Source organism: Protopterus annectens, chromosome 1.part1 (assembly GCF_019279795.1).
Source record: "Protopterus annectens isolate FY-2018-M chromosome 1.part1, PAN1.0, whole genome shotgun sequence".
Taxonomy (NCBI): domain Eukaryota; kingdom Metazoa; phylum Chordata; order Ceratodontiformes; family Protopteridae; genus Protopterus; species Protopterus annectens.
This window is the reverse complement of record NC_056726.1, coordinates 1,976,447,529-1,976,471,591: the sequence shown is the minus strand read 5'-3', so window position 1 is coordinate 1,976,471,591 and position 24,063 is coordinate 1,976,447,529. Positions and strand designations below refer to the sequence as shown.

The 24,063-nt window shown below is 37.3% G+C and overlaps 1 protein-coding gene across 2 annotated transcripts in view; it reads right to left on the bottom strand.

Moving 5' to 3' along the window:
- LOC122813124 (phosphofurin acidic cluster sorting protein 1-like) overlaps nt 1-18,329 on the bottom strand; it is a 3,500,289-nt gene extending 3,481,960 nt beyond the window's left edge. For both annotated transcript variants that reach the window (XM_044085266.1, XM_044085275.1), the window contains exon 1: nt 17,928-18,329. In XM_044085266.1, coding sequence (XP_043941201.1) covers nt 17,928-18,166 — 239 coding nt within the window. In that variant the 5' untranslated portion in view covers nt 18,167-18,329. The remainder of the gene's footprint in view (nt 1-17,927) is intronic.
- Between the last annotated feature and the right edge of the window lie 5,734 nt (nt 18,330-24,063).

Sequence of the window (24,063 nt, the reverse complement as noted above, 5' to 3'; positions counted from 1 at the left end):
AGAGATACTTTTTCTCCATTTTACAGCCTGAGATCTGTCAGACAAGTAGTTTGTGAACCAGGAGATGGTACTTTGAGAGAGATTTAGATTTAAAAGGTGGTTCAGTAGATGGGTGTGGGAAACAGTATCAAATGCCTTAGAGAGATCCAGCAGCACTGTGGAGACTATTTCCCCAGAATCCCAGGCACGATAGGGGAGTGTATCGCTATGAGACGGAAATTGGAGATATTGGTGTTTTTACCACCTTTGTGAAGAGGTAGAGTATATGCTGTATGCCAGAGTTTGGGGACATAAGATTCTTGTAAGGATCTATTGATTAGGATGCTAATAAGGAATGCAATCCCATCAGCAGCAAGTTTCAGAAAAATCAAGGGCATTTTGTCTGGGGCAATGGAGCAGGGTTATAGTTTGGAGAAAGGTCTTTTTATGTAGTTGGTAGAGATGAGTTTAAGGTTGAAAATGGGTAGGGGAGTGGGATCAGTGGGTAGGGTGGTAGAGGAGGCAGAGGTACCCGTAGAGAAAGGACTGTTGTTGGGGAAGGTTTTGGTTAGTTCAAATATGGAGTCAATAAAGAAAGAAAGAGTTGAATAATGAGGCAAATTCTTGATCAGATTTGCTGGGGTCTAAGCAGGGATTATTTCTGGAGTCTGGATTGAGAAGTGCATTTACAGAGTTCCAGAATTGTTTAGGGGTTTTTTGTATAGGTGGACTGAAGTTTGATATAGTAAGATTTTTTTGTCTCTCATGATTAAGGCAGTTTGGGGGTGCACATGGGATAACTCAAGACTTGTCTGTCTGAAAAAAAAAAAACTGCATTTATCTGTTTATTCAGTTTAGTAACTGGGGTAAAGTACTGATCCAAGTGAATCCATTGTTTATTTGTCAAAACAAGGGTATGACTGGTTGTTTTTGTCTGGATGTAACTGCATCCAGCTCAACATGTTATAGCATTACCAGGCTATAACTCATACCACACTTTTTGGCCATCTAACCTGGACCAGAACACCAAAGGCGGAGGTGTGTCCATATTCATTAAGGATATCCACACCTCCAGGCTAGTTGCTCAGCATAATGCATCTGAGGTTATCCAAGTGCAACTAACTCTGGTCAAAACTGCAATGCAAATTGTAGCTTGCTACAGATCCCCCACCATGCCCCAGGATTCCCACTCCTCTTTTCTTGATATACAGGAAAATATTAGGGTTGAACCAAACACCCTAATAATGGCCAATTTCAACTACCCCACCATTAACTGGGAAAACTACTCATGTATCAATTCCTTCGCTCAACGCTTTCTGGAATTCATAAATTCCAATGCTCTAAATCAACTTATCCACACCCCACCCAGGGGAAACAATATCCTAGACCTAGTCATTACCAACATGAGTGACCGGTGTTCCACACCTGAAGTCAACTCCTCGTTGGTCAAATCTGACCATAAGCTAATCACCCTAGATATCCACATCCTGCCCCCACCCCCCCATTAAGGAAACCACGGTAAAAAATTTCTCCAAAGCCAATTTCATGCTTCTTAAGACAGAAGTGGCAAACTTCATGACACCCATGCAGATGGACAATACAGTTACGACTGCTGAATCCTACACAAATGCACTCTGTAAGCACTTACACAAGTGCATGGATCGTGCTATCCCAAACAGAACCAAGACACTATCCTCTAAAAAAGGAAGGCAATCTGGTGGTACCCAGCCATAAACAAATTCTACAACAGGAGGAAGAAACTGTTGCAAAAGAGAGTAAAATCCCACGAGTGGAGGAGCTCTCTGGTCAGCCTCAGTAAGAAGCTGAGATCCCTTATAAGATTCCCCAAAGCTCGCTACGAAAACAAAATCACCACTGATACTAGGGACATCCACAAAGCATTCTATAGCTATGTCAAGAATCTCAATGGCAACACCCAGATCTGCTCTGAGTTACCACACAAGGGCACGCAAATCACATAACCAACAGATATTGCCAACATCCTGGCAGATAGGTTCAGTGCTAACCCCCCCACCCCTAAAGGGCCCATATCTATTCAGGAAGAATGCAAAGTCCCTGTAATCACAACTATGCAGGTAAAAGCTGCACTCTCTAAAGCCAAAAACACAGCATCCATGGGACTGGAAAACATCCCAAGCTGCGTTTTACATGAAATTCAGAACAAAGTGGCTCCCCACCTAAGCACCATGTTCAATCATAGCCTCACGTCAGGCTTTGTGCCCACTGAATGGCGCACAGCAACAGTTATTCCACTCCACAAAGGGGGAGCCACCACTGATCCCGGGAACTATCGCCGTACTATCCTAACGATCCTGGTCTGCAAGGCCATGGACTGTATCATCATGGAACTCATAAACAAAGACATTGGTAACTTCCAAACTCTGGACCCCATCCAGTTTGGTTTTATGAAAGACAGATCATGCCTCCTGAACCCGATTGACTTCTTTGAGGCAGTCACCAAAGCCGTAGATGAGGGTAAGGTGGTTCACACAGCTTATCTTGACCTCCCTAAGGATTTCAACACCCCCATTCTGGAATTATAGCTAAACTCACTAAACTAGTATAAATCCCTAAGTCACAAGATGGGTTGCCAGCTGGCTTACTGACAGAACCCACACTGTAAAAGTTTCAGACTACAAATCTGACTTCAAACCAGCGACAAGTGGAGTACCACAGGGTTCAGTCCTGGGACCTCTCCTGTTAGCCTGTACTTCAGAGAAGTAGATACCAAACACAGAAGGCCTTTGGCTAATGAAGTTCGCAAGATGACTGCAAACTAGGAGCCATAGTCGTGTCCCCAAATGATGTGGACATCCTACATAAGGTCCTCACTGAGACTGAGACAGCTGCCTGGTGTCAGAGCCATGGCCTCAAGCTCAATGCCATAAAGTGCACTGTCATCCCCTTTGGTAAAAACTCTGTACCCATGAACTACTACATAGGCGACAGTATACTTAATGCCGAATGTGTGATAAAAGACCTTGGGACCCAGGTGGACAGTAGTCTCTCCTTTGATAATCACATCACCACAGTAGTCAAGAAATCCTTCTACGTGGCACACCTCATCACAAAAGGGTTCTCATCCAGGAAAAAAGAGGTCATTGTTCCCCTCTACTTGACACTCATTAGACCCATTATAGAGTACATCGCCCTTTTTGGAATGTACCTCACAAGACATCTGCAGCAGCTGGAAAGACCACAGAAGCACATCACAAAGAGGATTATTGACCTCAGACAGATGCCCTACACTGACCATCTCAAAAAACTCCAGCTTTACTCCGTAGCATAACGCCTACTCTGAGGTGATCTCTGCCTAACATATAAAGCTATGTCAAACCCAGAGCTATTGGACATGGTACACCTAAAGAAATCCCAATCCTTCTGAACTACACGCTCTAGGGACCTGAACCTTGTCACCACAATAAACAGAACATGCTGGAAAAAAAGTAACTTTCTTGGGTGGCGTAAGCCAGGGAACCTTGTTGGCTAGGCTTACTTAGGCCCTTGGGCCGATAGCCTAGTACCTACCTATGAACCTATGACTTTATAACTTTGAAATTAAAAAAGAAATACAGAAAAAAAAAATTCTCTGCACCTGCTATAAAACTGAACTGTTTACTAGTGCTGCTATAGCTGGATACCTTCAGAAAATGGGATATATCATTAACACTGACACAGCAATCTTGGGTGCATTATACAACTGAAGGTCCATGTATTTTAGCAATAACCTAAGACTGGGTGTGGATATTTAAGGATTTACCCAGTGCTGGCATACCTCTCAACTGCCTTGTATTTTTGGTCTTTTCCTCATAAAGTCTGTTGTTTTCTGGCAAATCCTTGAGGATTGAAGTCACTGAATAATGACATACATTTCAGTTTCAGGCTTCATATCCTTCAGAAAATGTATGCTAACACATATCCTGTTATTTTAGCAACTTTTTTAAGTTTATAAGAGCAGTACTGAAAATCTGTCCCTATTTTGGGCCTAAGTCCCCTCATTATTTTAGGCTTTATCCAGACTTCTTAAGCTAAGAGGTTGAGAGGCATGACGGTTGGTGTGGTTTGATCATGAAAGTGAAGCCAAAGTGATTAAACAGAGGCAACCCTGCATAAATCCCATGATACCCACATCCAGGAGTGTGTTACTGCCATTACACAATGACATTATTTAAGAAAAAAAATTGCTTAGTTTTCTTAAATAATACCTTTGCATAACTGCACTTTAGTGTTCTTCTGCCTTCTTAATACTTTACTGATGTACTGAGCATGTGTATGGTACATACAGCCTCACTTTTACACAGTACATCAGTACTGTGCTAGGGAGCTGCCATGAAAGAGGGTATTCTGATACTGGTTTGCCTCTGAGGCTGTTTTTTTAATTATTTATATTTTGAAAATAACATCATTACCAGCAGCTCAAGGGACATGGCAAACATATAATGATAGTGGGGGATAGTCTAAAGTCTGGACATTTAAGAGGAAAGTGTAAAAAGACTGAGATCAGTCATATTATGTCCTGATTTATTTCCTCTCATATTTTGCTCTGTCCCTCTTAAAATATCTGAAAGTTGTTGTTGTTGTTGTTTGTCTTTCGGCTTTTTCCCAGTAAGGGGTCGCCACAGCAGAACTCCGGTCCGCTAATGATTGGCAGTAGATTTTTACGAAATGCTGAGGTGCCAGCTCGACGCCCAACCTTCAATGAAGGCATGCCCATTTACGCAGGCATGTCTTTCGAACACTACCCAACCGCGGGGAGGACATGCAGACTCCACACAGAAGGCACTCCCAAGCCAAGCCGAGAATCGAACGGGAGAACCTTTTGCTGTGAGGTAACAACGCTACCGATCTGAAAATGGCATATTCTAATAGGAAGTCCAGCTATGCAACAACAATTAAACGACTGGACTTCCTGACTTCTTTCTATTGGGTTATGTTTGATTTACAAAAGGCACACTGATTGGGGCATCCAATCATTGTGCACATTTTGGAGTAGTAATGACCTTTTATTGTATAAAATGTCTTAATCACAGTAAGAGACAGACAATATGCAAAACTATCAATAAACACTTTCCTGTGTTCAAAGAAAAGCTTACATTTTCTTTTAAAATTACTAAAAGTCCCTGGTACATCAACTCTACAGTCTTCAAGGAGACTAACAGTTTGCAAAACATATACCTTTGCTCAGATAACCATAAATCAAATTCAATTAACAAATTACTTTCTCAAGATTAACTGAAGACCAAAGAGAGATCTTATCTGCCCCACTGAATCAGCAGGAAATAACAGATGTCATTGGTAATCTTAAACTAGGAAAGGCTCCAGGCCCAGATGGCTATACTCCCGATTTTTACAAAACTCATATTCTGGCTCCCATTCTGCTCAAACTGTACAACTGTATTTCCCTCAGTGGCATTTCAGATCTTTACATAAATAATTTGAAGACCATATTTATCCCTAAAAACAACTTAGATAAATCAAATCTGAATAACTATAGGCCAATCTCATTGATGAACGCTGACATTAAAATCTTATCATCTCTTTTGGTGGAAAGACTCAAAAAAGTAATGCCCTCCTTGGTTTCCCAGGAACAATCTAGATTTATGTGCAATAGACACACCTGGGATAACACTTTGACCCTAGAAACTATGATTAACCTTGTCAAAAATGACAAAAACCCGAGATATGCAATGATATTAGATGCGTGTAAGGCATCTGATAGAAGCTTTCTCTGTTTGCAGCACTATCCCATTTTGTTATCCCTAAAGATTTCATTGATACAATTAAGATATTGTATAATAGTTCATATACACGTTTATATATAAATAGAAATTACTCAAAACCAATAAAAATTTCCAATGGAACTAGACAAGGTTGTCCACTCTCTCCCCTTCTTTTCAACTTATATTTAGAGCCCCTTTTCCTGTTTATTATGCAAAAGACATACCATTCAATACCCGAAGTGCTACACACCAATTTAAGTCTGGCTGCCTTTGTGGACGATCTGAATATATATTTTGGGCATCCCAACACAGATATCAAAAAATTGGTCACAGCCTTGAATACTTTCTCAGTTACCTCTGACTATAAAATCAACCAAAATAAATTTTATATTTTCCCTAGCAACCCTGCTAGTCACAGAGAAAATTACTTTCCAGACTCCCCTTTCAACATGGTATATTCTTTTAAATATCTAGGAATTTGTTACGACCACTCTTATCCTTCCATCATGCACTGCAATGTTCTGAAAGTATGGTCAGGGATCTCACAGGACATGGCTAGATGGCAACAGATGAAACTACCTATGTTGTCAAAAACAGCTATCATTAAAATGAATTTCCTCCCAAAGCTCTTATACTATTTTAACGCATCCTTCTCTTCCATTCCAACTAACTTCTTCACTAAGATACACAAAGCATTTGCGAAATTCATTTGGTACCCAAAAGTGGTAAGAGTCTCGTATCAAAACCTTATACTTCTAAAAGACAGAGGGGGCTTAGGTCTGCCAGACCTACAACTCTATTATAAGATCCCATGTCCTAACAGAGTCTCCTCAATTGCAAATTACTACTCTGTTTGAGTTGTAGACACCCTCTTGAGTTAAGATATGGCATAGTCATGTATCTAGTAACAAATTTAACCCTAAAGCGCTTCCCTGCTTGGAGACAGCAACCCTTAGGAAAATATACATAAACTATATACTGAAGGATAAGGTTAAAACTTTTCAAGAGATTTTTCAATCACTTACGCTCGACAAAGCTTTTCATCTATTCCAACCCATCCACCTGAATCCTAATTTAAAACTGAATAATAACATGATCAATCTTGCTGAATACCTTCTAATAAGGCACTGCACACTCTGGGACATTTATAAATTCAGGGATAATTCACTTTTGGAATTGAGGGAGTTACTACATCTAACTAAAAAGTACACTATAATACTTCGCCAGATAAGAGAAATAACCACATTTCTACTTACGGGTAGCAAGATTGATTAAACTGAAGCTAATCACATATCAGACCAACTGAAAGCTCTCTCTAGTAAGAAAAGAATGTTGGCCTTGTCCGACAAATACATATATACATATATATAATCAAATATCAAAAGAGGCTCAAAGTTCTGGGATCAACAAGGACCTGACCTTTCAGAAGACCAAAAGCTAACTGCTATTAAATCCACCCTTCAGATGTCCCCTTTTAAAAATCTTGTATACACACAATTTATGATTAATAACAATTTATACTTTACTCCTTTTATCTTAAATAAATGTAATGCTAAAGTCTCCCCTGCATGTCCATGCTGCTCCTACCCCCAGGCAGATATTCTCCATATATTGTGGTTCTACAGATACTCATACAGTATCTGGTGCTCTCTCAAAGTGTGATTAGACAAACTGGATCACCACAAATCAACCCTTTCTTAGGAAATGGCGATACTCCACATTACTGACCTTAAACTCTCAAATTTGAGATTGTATGTCTTAATCACACTTTGCTTATTAGTTAAACTTTACATAACCAAAAACTGGATTGATCACACTAAGATGTCTTGAAAAGGCTTCAGAATCATGGCTTTTAAATATATAACTTCACAAAAACGTATAATAAGTGTTAAAAAAGTGTCTATTTCCAGAAAGTCTGGAATGCCCTCTTTGACCATATTTTCAACGATTAGATATTTGTTGGTATGGAATATTACATTGTTAGTGGTTTGCCTCTCTTTTCTACTTCTTTCTTATTCTTTTTTGGCCTAGGGATCTAGGTGCAGATTTGCTCTTGGTTTTTCCCCTTTGTAAAAACAGTATGAAGTGTTACTGTTTTTTGAACTTTTACTCATACATGCTTAGCTTATTTTATCCCTTTTTATCAGTGACTTCAAGTGGCACTATTGTACATCTTGTACATCGTTAGTAGTTTAAGTTTTATTTCTACTTTGTTGTTTTTTGTTTTAGATACGCTCTTACTTATTACTGTTCATTTCAAACCTGCAAATGTATGTGGTTTGTCTATGCTGCAGAAAATAATAAAAATTCTTTTGGAAAAAAATCCAATTAACAATTAACATTCAGTTGCCATTATTTAGACAGATTAGCATCTATAAAAACATTGTCAATTAAATTCCACATTCAGACCTCAAGGCTGACAGGTCTGAAATACTAACATTAAATAGGCTTTTCTGAGCAATGGCCAATGTTTTAGATCACAAATTTTAATAATCTATGTTCACATTCCATCGAGTGTTTCAACTAATGGATTAGCTATACATTGATTCCTTAAACCCCAAAATGCTGTAGTATTCTTTTCTTTAATTAATATTTTACTTCCCCTATATACACTTTGGGATAACTACAAAAAATAGAATATATTACCCCTCCCATGGTGTGGGTCAGATACTACTGTACATTACAAACATTACTATTCAGTAGTCAAACTTTCCCTTGTTTCATAAACACAGACACACACACACACACACACACACACACACACACACACACACACACACTTCAGTTCTTACATCTGTGATTACCCTTTTGATGTACAGTTAATCCCATCAAAGGATAAAAATTACCAGACACTAGTCTATCTGAAATATTTATCTTTTTATCTTCATGGTAAACAGAAGTTGTAGTATGGCATGCAAAACAAAAACATAACTATTAGAATATGTCAGAAGATGTTAGAAATGAAATGGAAATTAAAGTGGAAAGGCAGTCTAGCAAGGAACAATAGGGGGATATTTCTATGGCTCCTAAGTATGCAACAAAATCTAGACAGTTTAGGATTTTTCCATGACAGTGTTTGCATAGGGATTTTATATCTCAATTAGATCTCAATTAATTTTTTCAAAGGTAGACAGACAGTAATTTTTGGAGTTGTGACAGGGAAGAGTGGGGGTTCTCAGGAACATGTATTTTTGGGAATTAAATAATGTTTTTAAAAATACCCTATACAACACTTTGTCAGAAATGTTGGGGAAGATAATTACTGTAACTAAGGAAATGATTATTTTGAGTTGGGATATAAAAACTGAATTAACTAAATATTGTTAAGCCTTACTATGCTTAATGCTATTGGCTGCTAAAAAAAGCAATTACTATTGAATGAAATTTGAAATGTAAACCAACCATAACAGAATTACTGAATGCTGTAAAGGAGATAAAAAAAATTGGAAGTTGTATTAAAGAAAAGAGAAGGAACAAACTACATAGAAATAAACGGAATCTATGGGAACAATGCATGCAGGATAATGTTCAGGAGGAGGGCTCAAATTTCACTGAATGCAGGATTTGAGGAATCTATGCAATGTTAACTCGAATAATAACTGTTAAGAAATAAACCATATATGTATAATGCATGAAAAGGAAAAAAATGTTTGCAATGGTTTGTTTTCTCTTGTATAACCATATGTATACCCATGTCACTGTGTGCTGTGTGAACTTAATAAAGGCTTTAAAAAAACAGGACACGGTGGTACAGGCTATTTAATAATTCATCTGCCTGTAGCAAATTCCAGTGCTTTTATACAATAGCTATATGTAAATACTCCTACTAAAGACCAAATCAGTGTGTCATGTTCCCCATCTCCCTTTCTCTTTACTGAATATTACCTTGTCATCTGCATTTGTTAATCATATATATTTGCTATTTGTATTGTTATTCTAAACAACTTCTTCTACATAACTTATTAATAATATATATAATTTAATTCCTTAAAATACTGTAATTTAAAGCGAAGTCATTTTGCCCTCAGCATCTGACTCTGTGGTAGTGAGTCTATCAATCTTTTTGGATTGACTTCCTGCATGCAAAAAGATCATAGAAGCTGTTTCTTTCCTATTACTCTTCATTAAATTTCGTCCCTTCTACACATTACTCCATATCTAAACATGTATCATCCTTTTACGTATTTTACATATAAACCGCAATCCATAACTATTTCAATATGCTTAATAAAACCATTTGCCTTTCTGTAGTTACTATTACAAGGGGTCATCTATAAGTCAGTGGTACGTTACTATTCTAGAATTACAAATATAACATATATAAATACATTCAATACAGCATTTTTGTGAAAGTTAACTGAATGGAAGAATAAAGGCTTCAGGTGTGAGGATATACACGAAGATATACTAAAATTAACATGGAAAAGGGAGATAGAACAAATTATAAAAACAGGTTCAGCGCAAACTTCACCCTCCTGCCCCCCCAAAGACCCTTTCGACATCCCCGATACTTGTTCCGCACCTCACATCTCCATAAATCAAGTGTTACAGGCCCTAACCAAGGCAAAGAACACAGCTTCCATTGGACCTGATAGTATACCAGTATGTACTCTGCACCATCTCCAGCAAGAACTGGCTTTGCCATTGAGCACCCTATTCAACCACAGCCTAAGTACTGGCTTCATTCAAGCAGAGTGGAGAACTGCCATTGTCATCCCCTGCACAAAGGCGGTGCCACTACTGACCCTGGAAACTATCATCCCATTAGCTTGACAAGTCTGTTCTGGAAAGCCATGGAGCGTATTATTATGGATCTCATAAACAAGGACATAGGCAATCTCCAAGCACTTGACCCAACCCAGTTCAGATTCATCAAGGACAGATCTTGCCTGTTGAACCTGGTTGACTTCTTTGAGACTGTCACCAAGGCCTTGGATGAGGGAAAGTCAGTACATACAGCTTACCTTGACTGGGCCAAGGCCTTTGACACAATCCCCCACTCGGGCATCATTGAAACGCTAACACAACTTGGCGAAAATCCCTATCTCATCAGGTGGGTGGCCAACTGGCTCACCGACAGGACCCTCAAAGTCAAAATAGGCACCTCCACCTCCGATAGCAGACCTGTCACTAGTGGAGTTCCCTAGGGATCTGTCCTGGGACACCTATTGCTTGGCATCTATTTCTCAAAGGTCCAGGCAAAGATAAAAGGCCTGTGGCTGACCAGGTTTGCAGACAACTGTAAGTTTAGTGCTGTCATTGACTCCCCAAATGATGTTAACATACTGCAAGAGGGTCTCACAGCAACTAATGACTGGTGCCAAAAAGTCATGGCCTCAAGCTAAATGCAAAAAATGTATCATCATACCATTCGGCAAAAACACGACCTCTATTGATTACCACATCAAAGGCAACCCCCTAAGCACACAACCTGTGGTGAGAGAACTGGCACTCAGGTTGATAACAACCTCACATTCGACCATCACATAGTGGCAGTAGTCAGAAAAAACTTTTACTTGGTTCATTGCATAAGTAATGGGACTGCATCCAGAAAAAAGGAGGTTATTGCCTCTCTATACTCCTCCCTCATTAGACCAATAATTGAGCATAACGCCCCGTTTGGGATGTATCTCTTCAAACATCTGCACCAACTGCAAAGGCCACTGAAATACCTCACAAAGAGAATCCATGGCCTTCAACACCTGTCCTATGCAGACAGGCTCAAATCACTATCACTCTACTCGGTATCATACAGATTGCTCAGGGGTGATCTGTGTCTCACCTACAAGGCAATCTCGGACCCTGCCCTACTAGAGATGCTCCATATCCGTAAGTCTAACTCCTCATGCACTACCTGCTCAAAAGGCCTGAATCTAATATGTGGCATCAACAAAACCTGTTGGAGAGACAGGTTTGTCTCCCAGAGGCTGCTCCGTCTCTGGAATTCAAACAGAGCACCTCGCTGACCCTCTTCAAGAGCAACCTTAATGAGTGGATGGAAAGCCACAAATTTGTCCCAGGGGTTCCACCTGTGTCCCTCATTGACAGGGACGACAGGTGCTGACTCAGGTTTCTTTTTAGGGATAAACTCTTGGTTAGGCTTGGAAGGGCCCCAGGGCCATTAGCCTAGTAACCTCCTATGATCCTATGATAAAGGGGAAGAGAGTTAAGGAGGTGGTAATTATAACAAAGAAAGTAGTTTATTCTATGATAAATGAACAAGAACAAGTATGGTGGGCTGTAATATGACTAAGAACTTTGAAACTATTGCACAAGAACAGTGAGGCATGTGAAGAAGAACACGGAACAGTATAAGTTATAAAGATGGCATCACAGTAAGTGTGTGGTAAAGGGGTTAGTACAACAGGTAAACACAGGTTAAAAAAGGAGTCAGACATGGTTGTCAGTTACTAGTATATTACAGTCACTATTAATAAATGTAGTAATAATAAGTGTAAGTAGTGGACTATGGGTAAGTAGATATACATATAAATAATATATACACATTATATGTATAAACATATATATGTGCATAAGGACAGAGTAAGAATAACATTGGCTGTGTCATATTCCGAGGACAATGAGATAACTGTTAAGAATAAGGTGACTGGTAAAAGCTGTAAAAAAAAGTGAAATTATATTTAGGTTATGTAGGCCTGCACATAAGAAGCCGGAAAAGTGCAGAATTTGGTGAGATTACAAATAAAAAATCTACCTATTTAGCTATTAATAAAAAAAAATAAAGTGTTAGAAGCTGTTTTGGAAAGTATGACGTTATGAAAAAACAATGGGAGAATTTGATAACACAGAATATAGGTAAATTGTGTTCATTTGATAAACAGTGTAGTGTTAGGAAAACTGAGTTATTTGGGATTAATTGTGACATTATACTCGATATTAAAAAAAGGTTAAAGCTAATAGTTTTTTTCCCAATATTTTAGGGCTGTAGGTTAAACCCTATTGTATAATAAAGTTTGGAAAAGAGAGTTAATGTTGATTAATCTACTTGTTAATTTAGCTTCAATGCATCTGTTTTGGATATTAAAAATAATGAAATATAAAAGTAAAAACAGTAGAAATTTAGGTATAAAGTATGAAGAGACTCAAGGAAAATTGGGTAAATTTAAGAAGACAAAATATCAGGAAAAAAGAGGAGCTGACTGAATATAGAAAAACAGTACAAGAATGGAAATATGTACAAATTATATTAGACAAAAAAGAAGAATGTGGTGTAAAGAAATAATAATGAAATTATTTTATACAGACTTTTGATCATGATTAAAAATGCTATTAAATATGGAAAACTTTAAAGATTGGGAAGAAAAGCAAGATTTTATATGGAGATTGATATCAAAGAAATTCCAAATAAAGAAATTAATATATACAACAGGCTGAATACAATAGTGTACACAAGATGTCAAGCTGATGAGACAATAGGACATGTATTTTTAGAATGTCCAAGGATACAGAAATTAAAGGGATAAATTAAGTTAAAACAAATTAATAGATGGCACAGAGAATACTAACATGGGTGAAATAATGTACGGATATTACCATGAATGTAATCAGAATCAACAAAAATGAGATTTGTCTGACTTACTTGGAATATTTGGGAAGCTAGAACAAAAGTTTTACTGTTCAATAATAACAGAAATGAGGCAGATATTATTAAGAAAATAAGCTTTTGTTTGTGGCAAAAACTGTGGGGAGGATAAAAATTAAAGTAAAAACATCTCATTTAGGAAAACGTAGAAGATAAGGTTTTGTTTGTAAACTCTGTTCTTCACTACTACTTTTAACTCTTTATTATTGATTTGCTTCTGTTTCATTTGCATAGGATCTTAGTTTTTTTTTTAATTTATATGATGTTTTAAAATGTGTTTTAAATAAAGAAGCACTATTTTTTGATAGGTGCCATGCGATCACTGACATCTACCTTGGCTACTACAACTCAGGCAGATGGGACTTCGGTTTATCTTCTTAACCAAAGGGAGCCACACTCAGGAGTGCAACATCCCCTAATGCTGCGCTGCAATGTAAGTAATGGAAAATTAATCCAATCAGATGGGATAGGACCAGAACCCACAGCCTTCTGATCTTCCAGCACCAAAGCAGAGTAAGCCACCTGCTGAGGCACTGACACTGTGTCACTGTAATTTCTTCAATAAAATCACAACTGTAAAATAAAAGAGTTTAACTTTTTCACATGTGGGTTTAATATTTCTTCTATGGTCTAACCCCAAGAGGGCAATAAAACTTCCGATTCCTGCCATCACTGTTCTACCTGGCAGATTTTTGCCTATCTCTGTGTAGCTTAGGCATACATAAAATAATAGTATAGAAGGATTTTTTTAACCTTTAAACTTTTGAACAGGTTGACTTATAAAATACAATTGTATCATCCCTTTTTCCAGTAATTCAACATAATTTAGAGATTCACTTAGTGGATTTACATTAAATTCCTGATAACTTGAAATGTTTTCGAACATTATCATACACATTCTAGAATATGCAGTTACATGAATAATTAATTACTGTATCTGAACCTTTGTCAGCTGATCTGATTATTAATTCATCATTCTTTTTATATGTCTTTTAATGTACCTGATGTGATGGCACTGCCAACAGAAGTTGCTATATAAATCAGCACCCACACTAAAGGAGTTATGTCGTTAACACTAACATGGCAGACTTGGGTGCTTTATATACTTGATGGTCCATGTACAGGTTCATAGAAAGTTACTAGGCATGCATTCCAGTAGACCATTAAAGAGCTTAGACCGAATTCATAATTGCCAGACACTATGACTTGCTCAAAGTTACATACTAGATAAATGAAGCTCAAGGGACTCAGACCCTGTACTGCAGGAAGTAGCTCATTAACAGCTTACAGCCTTAATTTTCTGCGCTGCCAGACTAAATCCTAGACAGGAAATTGAAGCCACTGCTGTCTTTAGACTTCTTATATTCCATCAGCAGAGGTGAGAGTGATACTCATTGAGCCACAGACATTGTATTATATAAGCACCTGGGGTGGGAATAGAACCCACAGCCTTCTGATTTTCCAGCACCTAAGATGACAATGCTGCTTGTTCAGCCTGTTGAGTATAATTTCTGTTAAGAACAGCCACAGGATAACTCCTACATGTACATACCAAATGCAGGTTTGGTCAGTCATTTCACTGTTATAATCTGCCAAGTGGCACTGTGTTTGGTTCCCTTAACAAGTGAGTATATAATTTCTCTGCATGGTGAAAATGCAGTGCCCGTCCAGAATACATCTGTACTGACTCCCTAATGAAATGTTGGGACTGGCAATGCACAGTCTTGAAACACTGAAAAATATGATGGAAAATACAAGAGAAAAATAAATATCAAACATTGTTCTTCTCCTTTATTTATTTATTTTTTTTGTCAGAGAAACAAGTTCACTTTAACCCAATGTGGAGAGAAATCCCTCACAACCAACTCTTACATATACCAAGCCCAAGATCACCATATCTTGGAGAGGAGAGGGTATTCCAAGACATGGCAAACTCTGACTTAGAATATGTAAGCCTGGACCTTCGAACATTCAGTCTCCACATCGCATGACTCAGCATTGCAAGTATTGACATTTGAAATGGTTACCACTTGTTCAAAATCAACATTACATCAGAATTAAAAAAATCACATATGTATATTCTCCATAAAAGTGACCTTTCTTATCACAAAAATATGCGAGCAACCTCTACAAAAGACACATACAAAATGACAGGGAACATGAAGGTAAACTTACAAAGCATTAGGTTACTCATTTTTTTCTTCCTCACGTCACAACAAACATACACATATTATATGTCTTCCGACTGACAAACTCAACATCAAAATTACATCACTAAAATGTTGGTAGAATATCAGAACTAATACACATTTCTCTCATCTTAAATGTTAAAGCAAAAACAATTTTGACAACTGCATACTGACATCTATACATCTAAGGTGCTGTTGTCTCCTTGTCTCTTTTATCACCTCAAGCATTGGGTGATAGAAAGCCGAGTTATCCAAGTGTACTGTCCTAAAACTATTGTAAGAAAACCCGAGCATACTACAGAGATATTGACCTCAGCGGGTCACAACAATCCATCAGAAACTGACAAAATGGTGCATTTCCTAAACACTTGATTTAAACAAAAGTGTAGTTATCAGTTTTCTTTTATTAACAAATATAAAACATACAATAACAGAGCATCTCTTAAAAATTACATGCATTATTTTCCCCATTTTTGGCACAAAATGACGTTAAACACATTTTTTAAATAAAATTCAAAATGCAGTTGCTCCCTTGCCTTTGAAGGTAGGGGTCAGGTAGTTTAAAAAGCAAAATGGTTACCAATAACACACTGTTAAACCTCTGCCAAGTCCCTATCTTTCAAACTACTAAATGCAGATTATTTCCCATTGTTTGCCAGTCACCTAACCCAGTGTCCCTCTTCTATAACCTCAGATCAAATCCTCCTTCCATAAGCACACCTAAGATTATCAGATGCACTGGCCATAGCTTTTCTACTATTAGCCCACAAATGTAAGAATCTCTCTCTTTCTCAATAAACTTTAAACAAATTAACACACCTATTCCATGTTTAGGGACAACCTTTTCAAATGAAATTCCACAAGTGCTTCAGAATGGTTTAAAGTTACTTACACAGTTTCCTCAAACGAAAAGAACTTTACTCCCCAGACGTTTTCACAAAATATCCTGTCAGAGAAATTCTCTTTCTTCAAAAATATTCTCACAATATTTCATTGCATATAATTTTATTTAACGTGCATTTATTTTACTACACATTATTATTTTGCATTGCATGAATTACTTCTTCTTTGTTAACAGATTGTAAATACTGTTAATAACTGTAATACATATTTTATGGTCTTGCCAACATTATAACTTTTAACTATATGTCTAGGATTTGTCTGTGTTTATTATTAAGTATAACGTGCTTGTATTTTTCTTTGTCGCTGCTTAAACATAAAAATGGTCCATGGGGATCAGTATTCTACCTTGGTTAACAAAATGAAATAAAATTAAAAATAAAAACAACGAAATGACATAAACAACAACCTGTCATCCGCAGCAGAACGTCGTCCACGAACATCAAATTTCTTTCTCAAAAGGAAACATTTTGCATTTGTATACTTTTTATGTCCACAAGTTAAACACGCATAAATATACATTCATCAACACGGACCTATAAACATACTGCTAAAGAAAATCATGTGAAGCAACAAGTTCGAGCACAAACTCAGATCATTTTAGCAAGTCTAGGAAGGCACAATGTCATACAGTAGCGTTTAACTGGAATTCCACCAGCAGCATAACCATGACTAAGTACCAGAAGCTGCCAGCCAGCCTCCCCACAGCTGCTAACAAATCGTGTGCCTGCTGCTCCAATGTAAATTAGACAAATAATAATGCCCATGCAGTGACTTAAAAACCAGCAGAGATGCCAACAGGTGCGATGAATGTATTTGTCATGTAAACTATAATACGAACTACAGATTCTAAAACACTCACTAATCGGATTTGAGAAAACTCCGTAACTAATGTTACTTATCTCAGGGAAAAACTACGTGCTGACAAATGTAGAAAACACATAATTCTGTGTAAACTGTTGCATGGATCCATACTTACCTAGTCAGCAACAAATTAAATACTAAGCAGCTGGTAATCAGATAAATAACCACTCTGGTACCGATGTGATAATCCTTTTACAAAGGATGCTCAGAGCAAAACAAATGTTAATACAGAAGTCAGGTATATGTAAAACATGTTACTGGTTAATGCTTCATCTACCAACAACACCGAAGGTGAACATACACAAAACCGATTTGACAGCAGCAGGCTAATAATAATGCGGTCCACCAATCACAACAGTAAAGGTTACAGTGGTTGCTTTATTGTTGGAGGCAGTTCATGTGACGGCCTCGGGGCAGTTGCACACCAACATTATGCCTAATATTTAAATTACAGATCGGGTTAGCGGGAGGAGTGGAGTGGTACCCAAACTGCATTCCTCCTTTATTAGTAGTCCTTGTAAATCTATTCCTTGCCGCCGCCGCCCCCCGATAAAAGCAGTGACTACATGATGGGGTAAGCCATACAGAAGTGTTCCCAAATAACGGTCCAGTGCGTGTGAAAAATACCCAATGTACTGATTCTTCTCTTACCTTGGCACGCAACAGGGTGACGAGCGGTCGATCTCCCAGGTAGCAAACAGATTCATAGGCACCGGTACAGATCCAGACGCGCCAATTCCTAGTCCGGTTCCAATGGGAAGACTAGGTCCACCGCCAGCAGCAGCTGTAACCATGACAGCTCCTACCCCAGCGCTGCTACTCCCACCAATACTACCCCCAGAGTTAGGGAAGGTAGCGCGAGCCCCTGCTTTCTCCACAACCGCCGCCATCGCCACTTTCTCAGTGTAGCTGCTTGACTTTTCGGCCGCCTAACATGTAGCAATCATGCTTGTATTAAGTGATTGACTGTGACTGATGGAAGAAGTGCGTAGTGCACTCTCGTGTGACAGAGGGGAGGGAGGGAGGGAGAAAGTAGAGAGCGAAAGCGACAGATTGAGAGAGAGAGACAGACTGAGAACTCAATTTGGGAGGGAATATGGGAGGGATTATAGACGTCAGTGTAAAGGCCTTCCATTTTGAGCATCTCACATTTTGTTAGTGGTATAGACGTTTTAAAAGCTGAGTCTGCTTTTACAAGTATATAAAATTGAATTGCATTGTTATTATCATATATGAATAGCATTTGCAAGCTTTCGGTAAATTATGTTAGTCTTTGTCTTGCAGGTGTACCTTTTACGGATGGACTGGTTTCAGAAGTTTCAAAACTGCATTCAAAATCAGTAGCAAAACTTCTAAACTGCAATTCGAACGTGTGTCTGAAGGAAACTAATTTACTATTAACAATAAATAAATCGCATTTTCATGAACACACGTTTTGAGAATTATACCCTCGGTAGTTAAACATACTTTCTAGCAAACAAAATAAATAAAAGTTTGAGTAATTCGATTTAAATGGCAAATTTCACAAAAAATACCCCACCCCCAGCTCTGCTCAAATTCTGGGTTTTACAATATTTTCTCAAAAAAAGGAGAACATTGACCTGTGTTCAATAATGAGTATGACAGCCTGCAACATTGATGTCTTCATATATTTCTTTGCAACTTCCAATACAGTCAGTTTTCTTCATATGCTAGTTACCACCTATCCCTCTTTGCACAGGAGAGCCCGATTTGGGCAGTTATGTCCTGTGAAAATACTTAAAAATGGCAAATGTCTTGATATTTTAGGACAAAAAATATTTCCTAAGTTTACTTTAATAGTTGCATAAAACAATTTGTTTCTATCTGAAACACATACATTTTATCTGAAACAGCATAAGCTTTTATTTCCGCAAAAAATGGTTTGTTTCTCCTTGTACTGACTGTGAGTATTGCTTGTCCTGCAAATGCTCGTTTTTCTACACAAAATATCCCACTTTGTGCATTTGAAAAGGTGTCATTCTGATATCACTGACTGTTCTCTCTCTGCAGTTTGTATATATGGAGCTGTCCTAAAATTTGTCATGAAGTTGTGGGAATGGCCAGAAATTGCACATAATAATCATGGGTATAATTTCCAAATTTAATTTCATAAAAATGGAACTTCTTTCTTAAAAGCCATAAACCATAAAACAGTCTCTCTGTATGTGATCTTTTAAAATGTGGATTATAGAAAAATCATGATGGCTGTCAAATTCATTGTTTTAGTCACAACTGTGTTATGACTTGACAATTCCCAAATTAGTTGATGGCATTGTAAATAATTTCAAAGTTTTTAAAATGTTGAAGTTGTGGAGAACAGGTCCCCCACCAAAGGGAATAGTATGCTGTATATGAAGTTTTGCCACACTACCAGGCAGCTACCAATAAATAAATAAAATATTTACCATTACAACCTCTCTTTAAAGAACATCACCTAGGCTATTATTCACAAACTGCACTCACATGTTCCTGGCAGTGAAGTTAATCATGTTTTAATTGTATAGCAATCTACTGACAAGTCTCAGTTACTAGTTACTGTAAAAATGAAATTAACATATTTTGCCATTATTACTGACTCTGTTACTGCAGTTGATGCCATAAGTGAGCCTAGCGATTTATCAGAACTGGTACTGATCTGGAAATGCCAACCCCTAGTCATGGTACTTTATCAAATGCACTTTCTTTCTGCTCAACTAATATAACAGCATAACAACACCATTTTATGTTGTAAAAATACTGGCAGATTTGCTGAATTATAGCACAGCTACTCACCTTAGACAAATTCCTACTTGCTGCTTCTAGTAATACAGCTTCACAGAAGATCTGATCCCACATGCTACAGGAGTAAGTATTCTGAACATTATGAGAATATTGGCAATCTCGACAACTATCAATTAAAGTTGCCTAGTCAAACATGCCTGCTGGCTTTATAGAAGAATGCTATTTCACATTAGAGCCAAAGTGAAAGTCTAAACTCAATAATTTGGAAGATGTTATAACTGAACTTGTTACTAGATCTTTGCTGTGGGTTTCATTTATTATTGTATTCTCTATGCATGGATAAGCACCAAACTAACATTATCAAGTCTGGGAAGTGTCACATCATAGTTAAGTGACAACATCATTTATGATCTGAACTGAGCTATTCTAACCAGCATTGTAAAGATTCCTTGGCTTGGAGTTAGTACTTATCCAAATTTATTTCAAACTCTTTAAATGTGCCTGTACCTCTGTAAAGATTGGTTGAGAAAGGCATTCAGTGGCACTGGGAAATTAAGCAACTGAAAAGCTTCAGAATACTAAAGAAATTGGTGACAAAATCCTTAATTCCTTCATTATTATAATGAGACAGAGCCAGTTACATTGCAGGAGGACGCCAGTCAATCTAGTGTATTGCAGTGTTGCTTGAAGAGGGACAACCAATCGCCTGTGGCTCCAGAGCACTGACTGAGACACAAAGCAGATATGTTCAGAATGAAAATGAGCTTTTAGCTATTGTGCATGTCTGTGAAAAGTTTTGTAGGTATAATTATGAGAGACAAGTTTGTGTGGAGTCATCATAAGCCATTACAGAGTATTTTCTGAAGCCAGGATACAAAACATTACATTTGAAAAGAATGATGTTAACACAATAAAAATATGCTTGAAAATTGTGAGCAAACCAGGGAGAGCAATGCACATTGCTGATTCACTGAGGAGAGCTTATATTAAAGAAAGTAACAAATAATGCAGAATTAAGAATTAAAAGTGATGTCTATAGTTCCCTACCTTCCAGTTTTTGATGAAGGGTTGCAAGAGTTTATGAAGTACAGAGAATGATAAAAAATGCAGTGTTTGAGAAACATGATAATGTCAATATGGCTGGATGAAAAGAAGAAAAGTACCAATATAGATGCACAGGTATTATGCCCATCATGACAAGATTAACCATGTAGGTCTGTTTAAATCTGTCAGAAAAGTTGTGAAAAATCAACATTGAGCCAAAATGTTAAAGAGAATCTATGACGTACAAATTACACTCGTGGCATAAGGGAAAGGAAAGAGCACAATGTATTATGCTTTTAACGAGGAATTTCTCATCAAATCAGAATGGTGATGAAGAATTGTCAAATATGTAACATTTCACAAAAGCAAAATGGAAGAAGGAAAGATACCAAATTGAATTCCAGAAAGACCATGGAGCAAACATTTTACTGAGCTTGCTTCAGTATGAAGTATAACCTTCTGTGATATCTGTAGACTAATATTTGAAGTAGTGACCAAAATGCGAGACACTTCATTTAATTCTGTTATAATATTTCTCAAGGTGATATTTTTCAACATGAAATTCCTAATGTTCTTATCTCATATAATGGTCCTAAACTTATCTCATGAATTACGTATGTTATATTAAGAATAGCAGTTTAAAAATATTACAACCAACCAGAGGCATGTACAACTAGTGACAGCAAAATTTTATTTTGAAAAAGGAATTTATTTTTTTAAGAACTGTAAATTAGTGTCTTTGTAGAAAGAGCAATTTCGACTGTTAATAACACCTTGAGAAAGGGTGCTGATAGAGCAAACCAAGACTGCTTGCTATCTAGCTTTGCTAGATTATTGAAACAGTCTGCTACAACATGTTGGGCTATCTCCTTCAGAGCTGCTAATGGGGAAGACACTCAATACTAAGTTGCCAGGGTCTCCATAGTCGCTTCATCCTGAGCCTATAGCAAATTTAAAAGAAGTTTGAAGAAAGTTATAAAAACAGAAGATCAAATATGACAAAACAGTTAGAGGTTTAAATTCTTTATTCCAAGGAGAAATGGTGAGAGAACAAAATCTAATAGAAGAGCCTTCAGAGCAGCAAAAAACTAATATAGTGAAAACAGATACAATTCCTAGGGCTTACATTGTTAGAACAAGAGAAAGTCAATTATTCAAGCGAAACAAGAGGTACCTCTATAAAAGAGGGCATCCATCATTTCAGAAAAGTGACAGTTCACACCAGCTGTCACCAGATGTGTCAGTACACTCCCAGGAGATGGCTCAGTTACTAGTTAAGAAATTTGTAGCAGTACTTCTGGACTGCTTGAGAGATATTTCCAGCCTGTTCTCATCAGTACATACCATAGAATGACAATGTATTAAGACTGCTGAACAGAATGTGACCATTATCTGCCAACAGAGATACCAGAAAATTAATTTTGAAAGAACTTTTATGACTTTAAGGCAATGACATGATTTTGAAACATGTTATAGTAAACATTATTAATAGCAGCCACATTAATTCGTTTGTGGGATTTACACACCTTCACACCTCATACATACACATAATATAGGTATCATTAATTTAGACAAATGTATTGTAAAATTAATTTTCAAAAGAAAAGAATTTAACATAAATAAATATCTCGTTAAAATACACATAAGGCCAGTGTATGCCATGTTTCAGGTGAATTCTTTTTTCAGGCAGTTTTCTGCCTTATTAGTAAAAAGTTATGATATATTCATTCAGCTATGTTTTATAATACCTGTTACAGTCTAGTGGTGGTACAAAAATGAACCCAAATATGGCACAACCCTCCCCCTGATCTCACTGTGGCCAAACAAGCTTCACATTCTCAGCAGCCTTGGGATAGCTGTGATGACCTTTGTTGTCTATGAGCAGTGGTCCCTGAATCCTGGCCATCTGTGCCCAGAGGTGAAAAACCTCTACTGCCAGCCCATAGATGTGCTTACAGTTGGGGTATCGCTACATCCTCTTGACAATGTTTCAGAATATTGCTATTCCTTGACCAATGTATGACTATTTTTAACTGTTTGTACGTAGGAAGAGATTGCTTATTAACAAGCTTTACTTTGATTCATATTTTGTTGTTGTACCTTTAGTTTCACTTTTGGTTGTGAGAAAGGGATAGGTTTTGGACAGGCAAGTTCTAGCCACCACAAGGGGCCTAGACAGCTATAAATTTGCACAGACTGCAGAGAGGAAAATTCTGAGCATATCAAAAACAATCCTGTCTTGGTTTGTGATTTGTTGTGAAGTTGACTGGTAAAATAAGTTTTATTTATTTTTACTGTTAAAAGGAAGTGCGACTGCAAGCTATAGTGAGCAGAAGTTACTGCACACGTGCGACGTAAAGAAATTACAACTTCTGTCTGGCTGGTAGAACTTGTATGTCAGAACAACTTTATTGTATTTTATTATTTAGTTGGATATAGCTTTGTTAATTTTTGTCATAGAAGTTGATTTAAGTTCCTTTGAATTCTTTGCTATTGACTTTGTGTAATTTTTTTCCCTTTACAATATTTTATTAAATTAAAGCTGAATATGGATTCCGTAAATGAGTATGCAATTAATGATTTGCTAATGCACAAGTATCTTGTACAGTGTAATAAATGCTATGCATATTTAAAGGTAACAGCTGATAACACTGGTGATCTTTGTTCCTTGTGTCAAAAGTTGGATGATTTGCTTGCCATTGTTAGAAGCAAATCTCTACTTAATGGTGATGATTGCACATGTGTAATTGGCATGGCTTGGAGAACTGTTGTATCATATATTGACTGGACTGATGAACTAAATAATGTTAGACATAGAGCAAGTAGAACAGATTTAGGAAATGATGCATCTATTTTCTGCAAAGAACATTCAACTCCTATGAAACATGATGAGCCCCCTGAGAACTATGGAATCGTGGATGCAAGTACTCAGCAATCTGAGGATCTGGTTTGTTTCGAAGGAAACAAAAAAAAGAAAGAAAGGAAGAAGTTCTCAAAAATA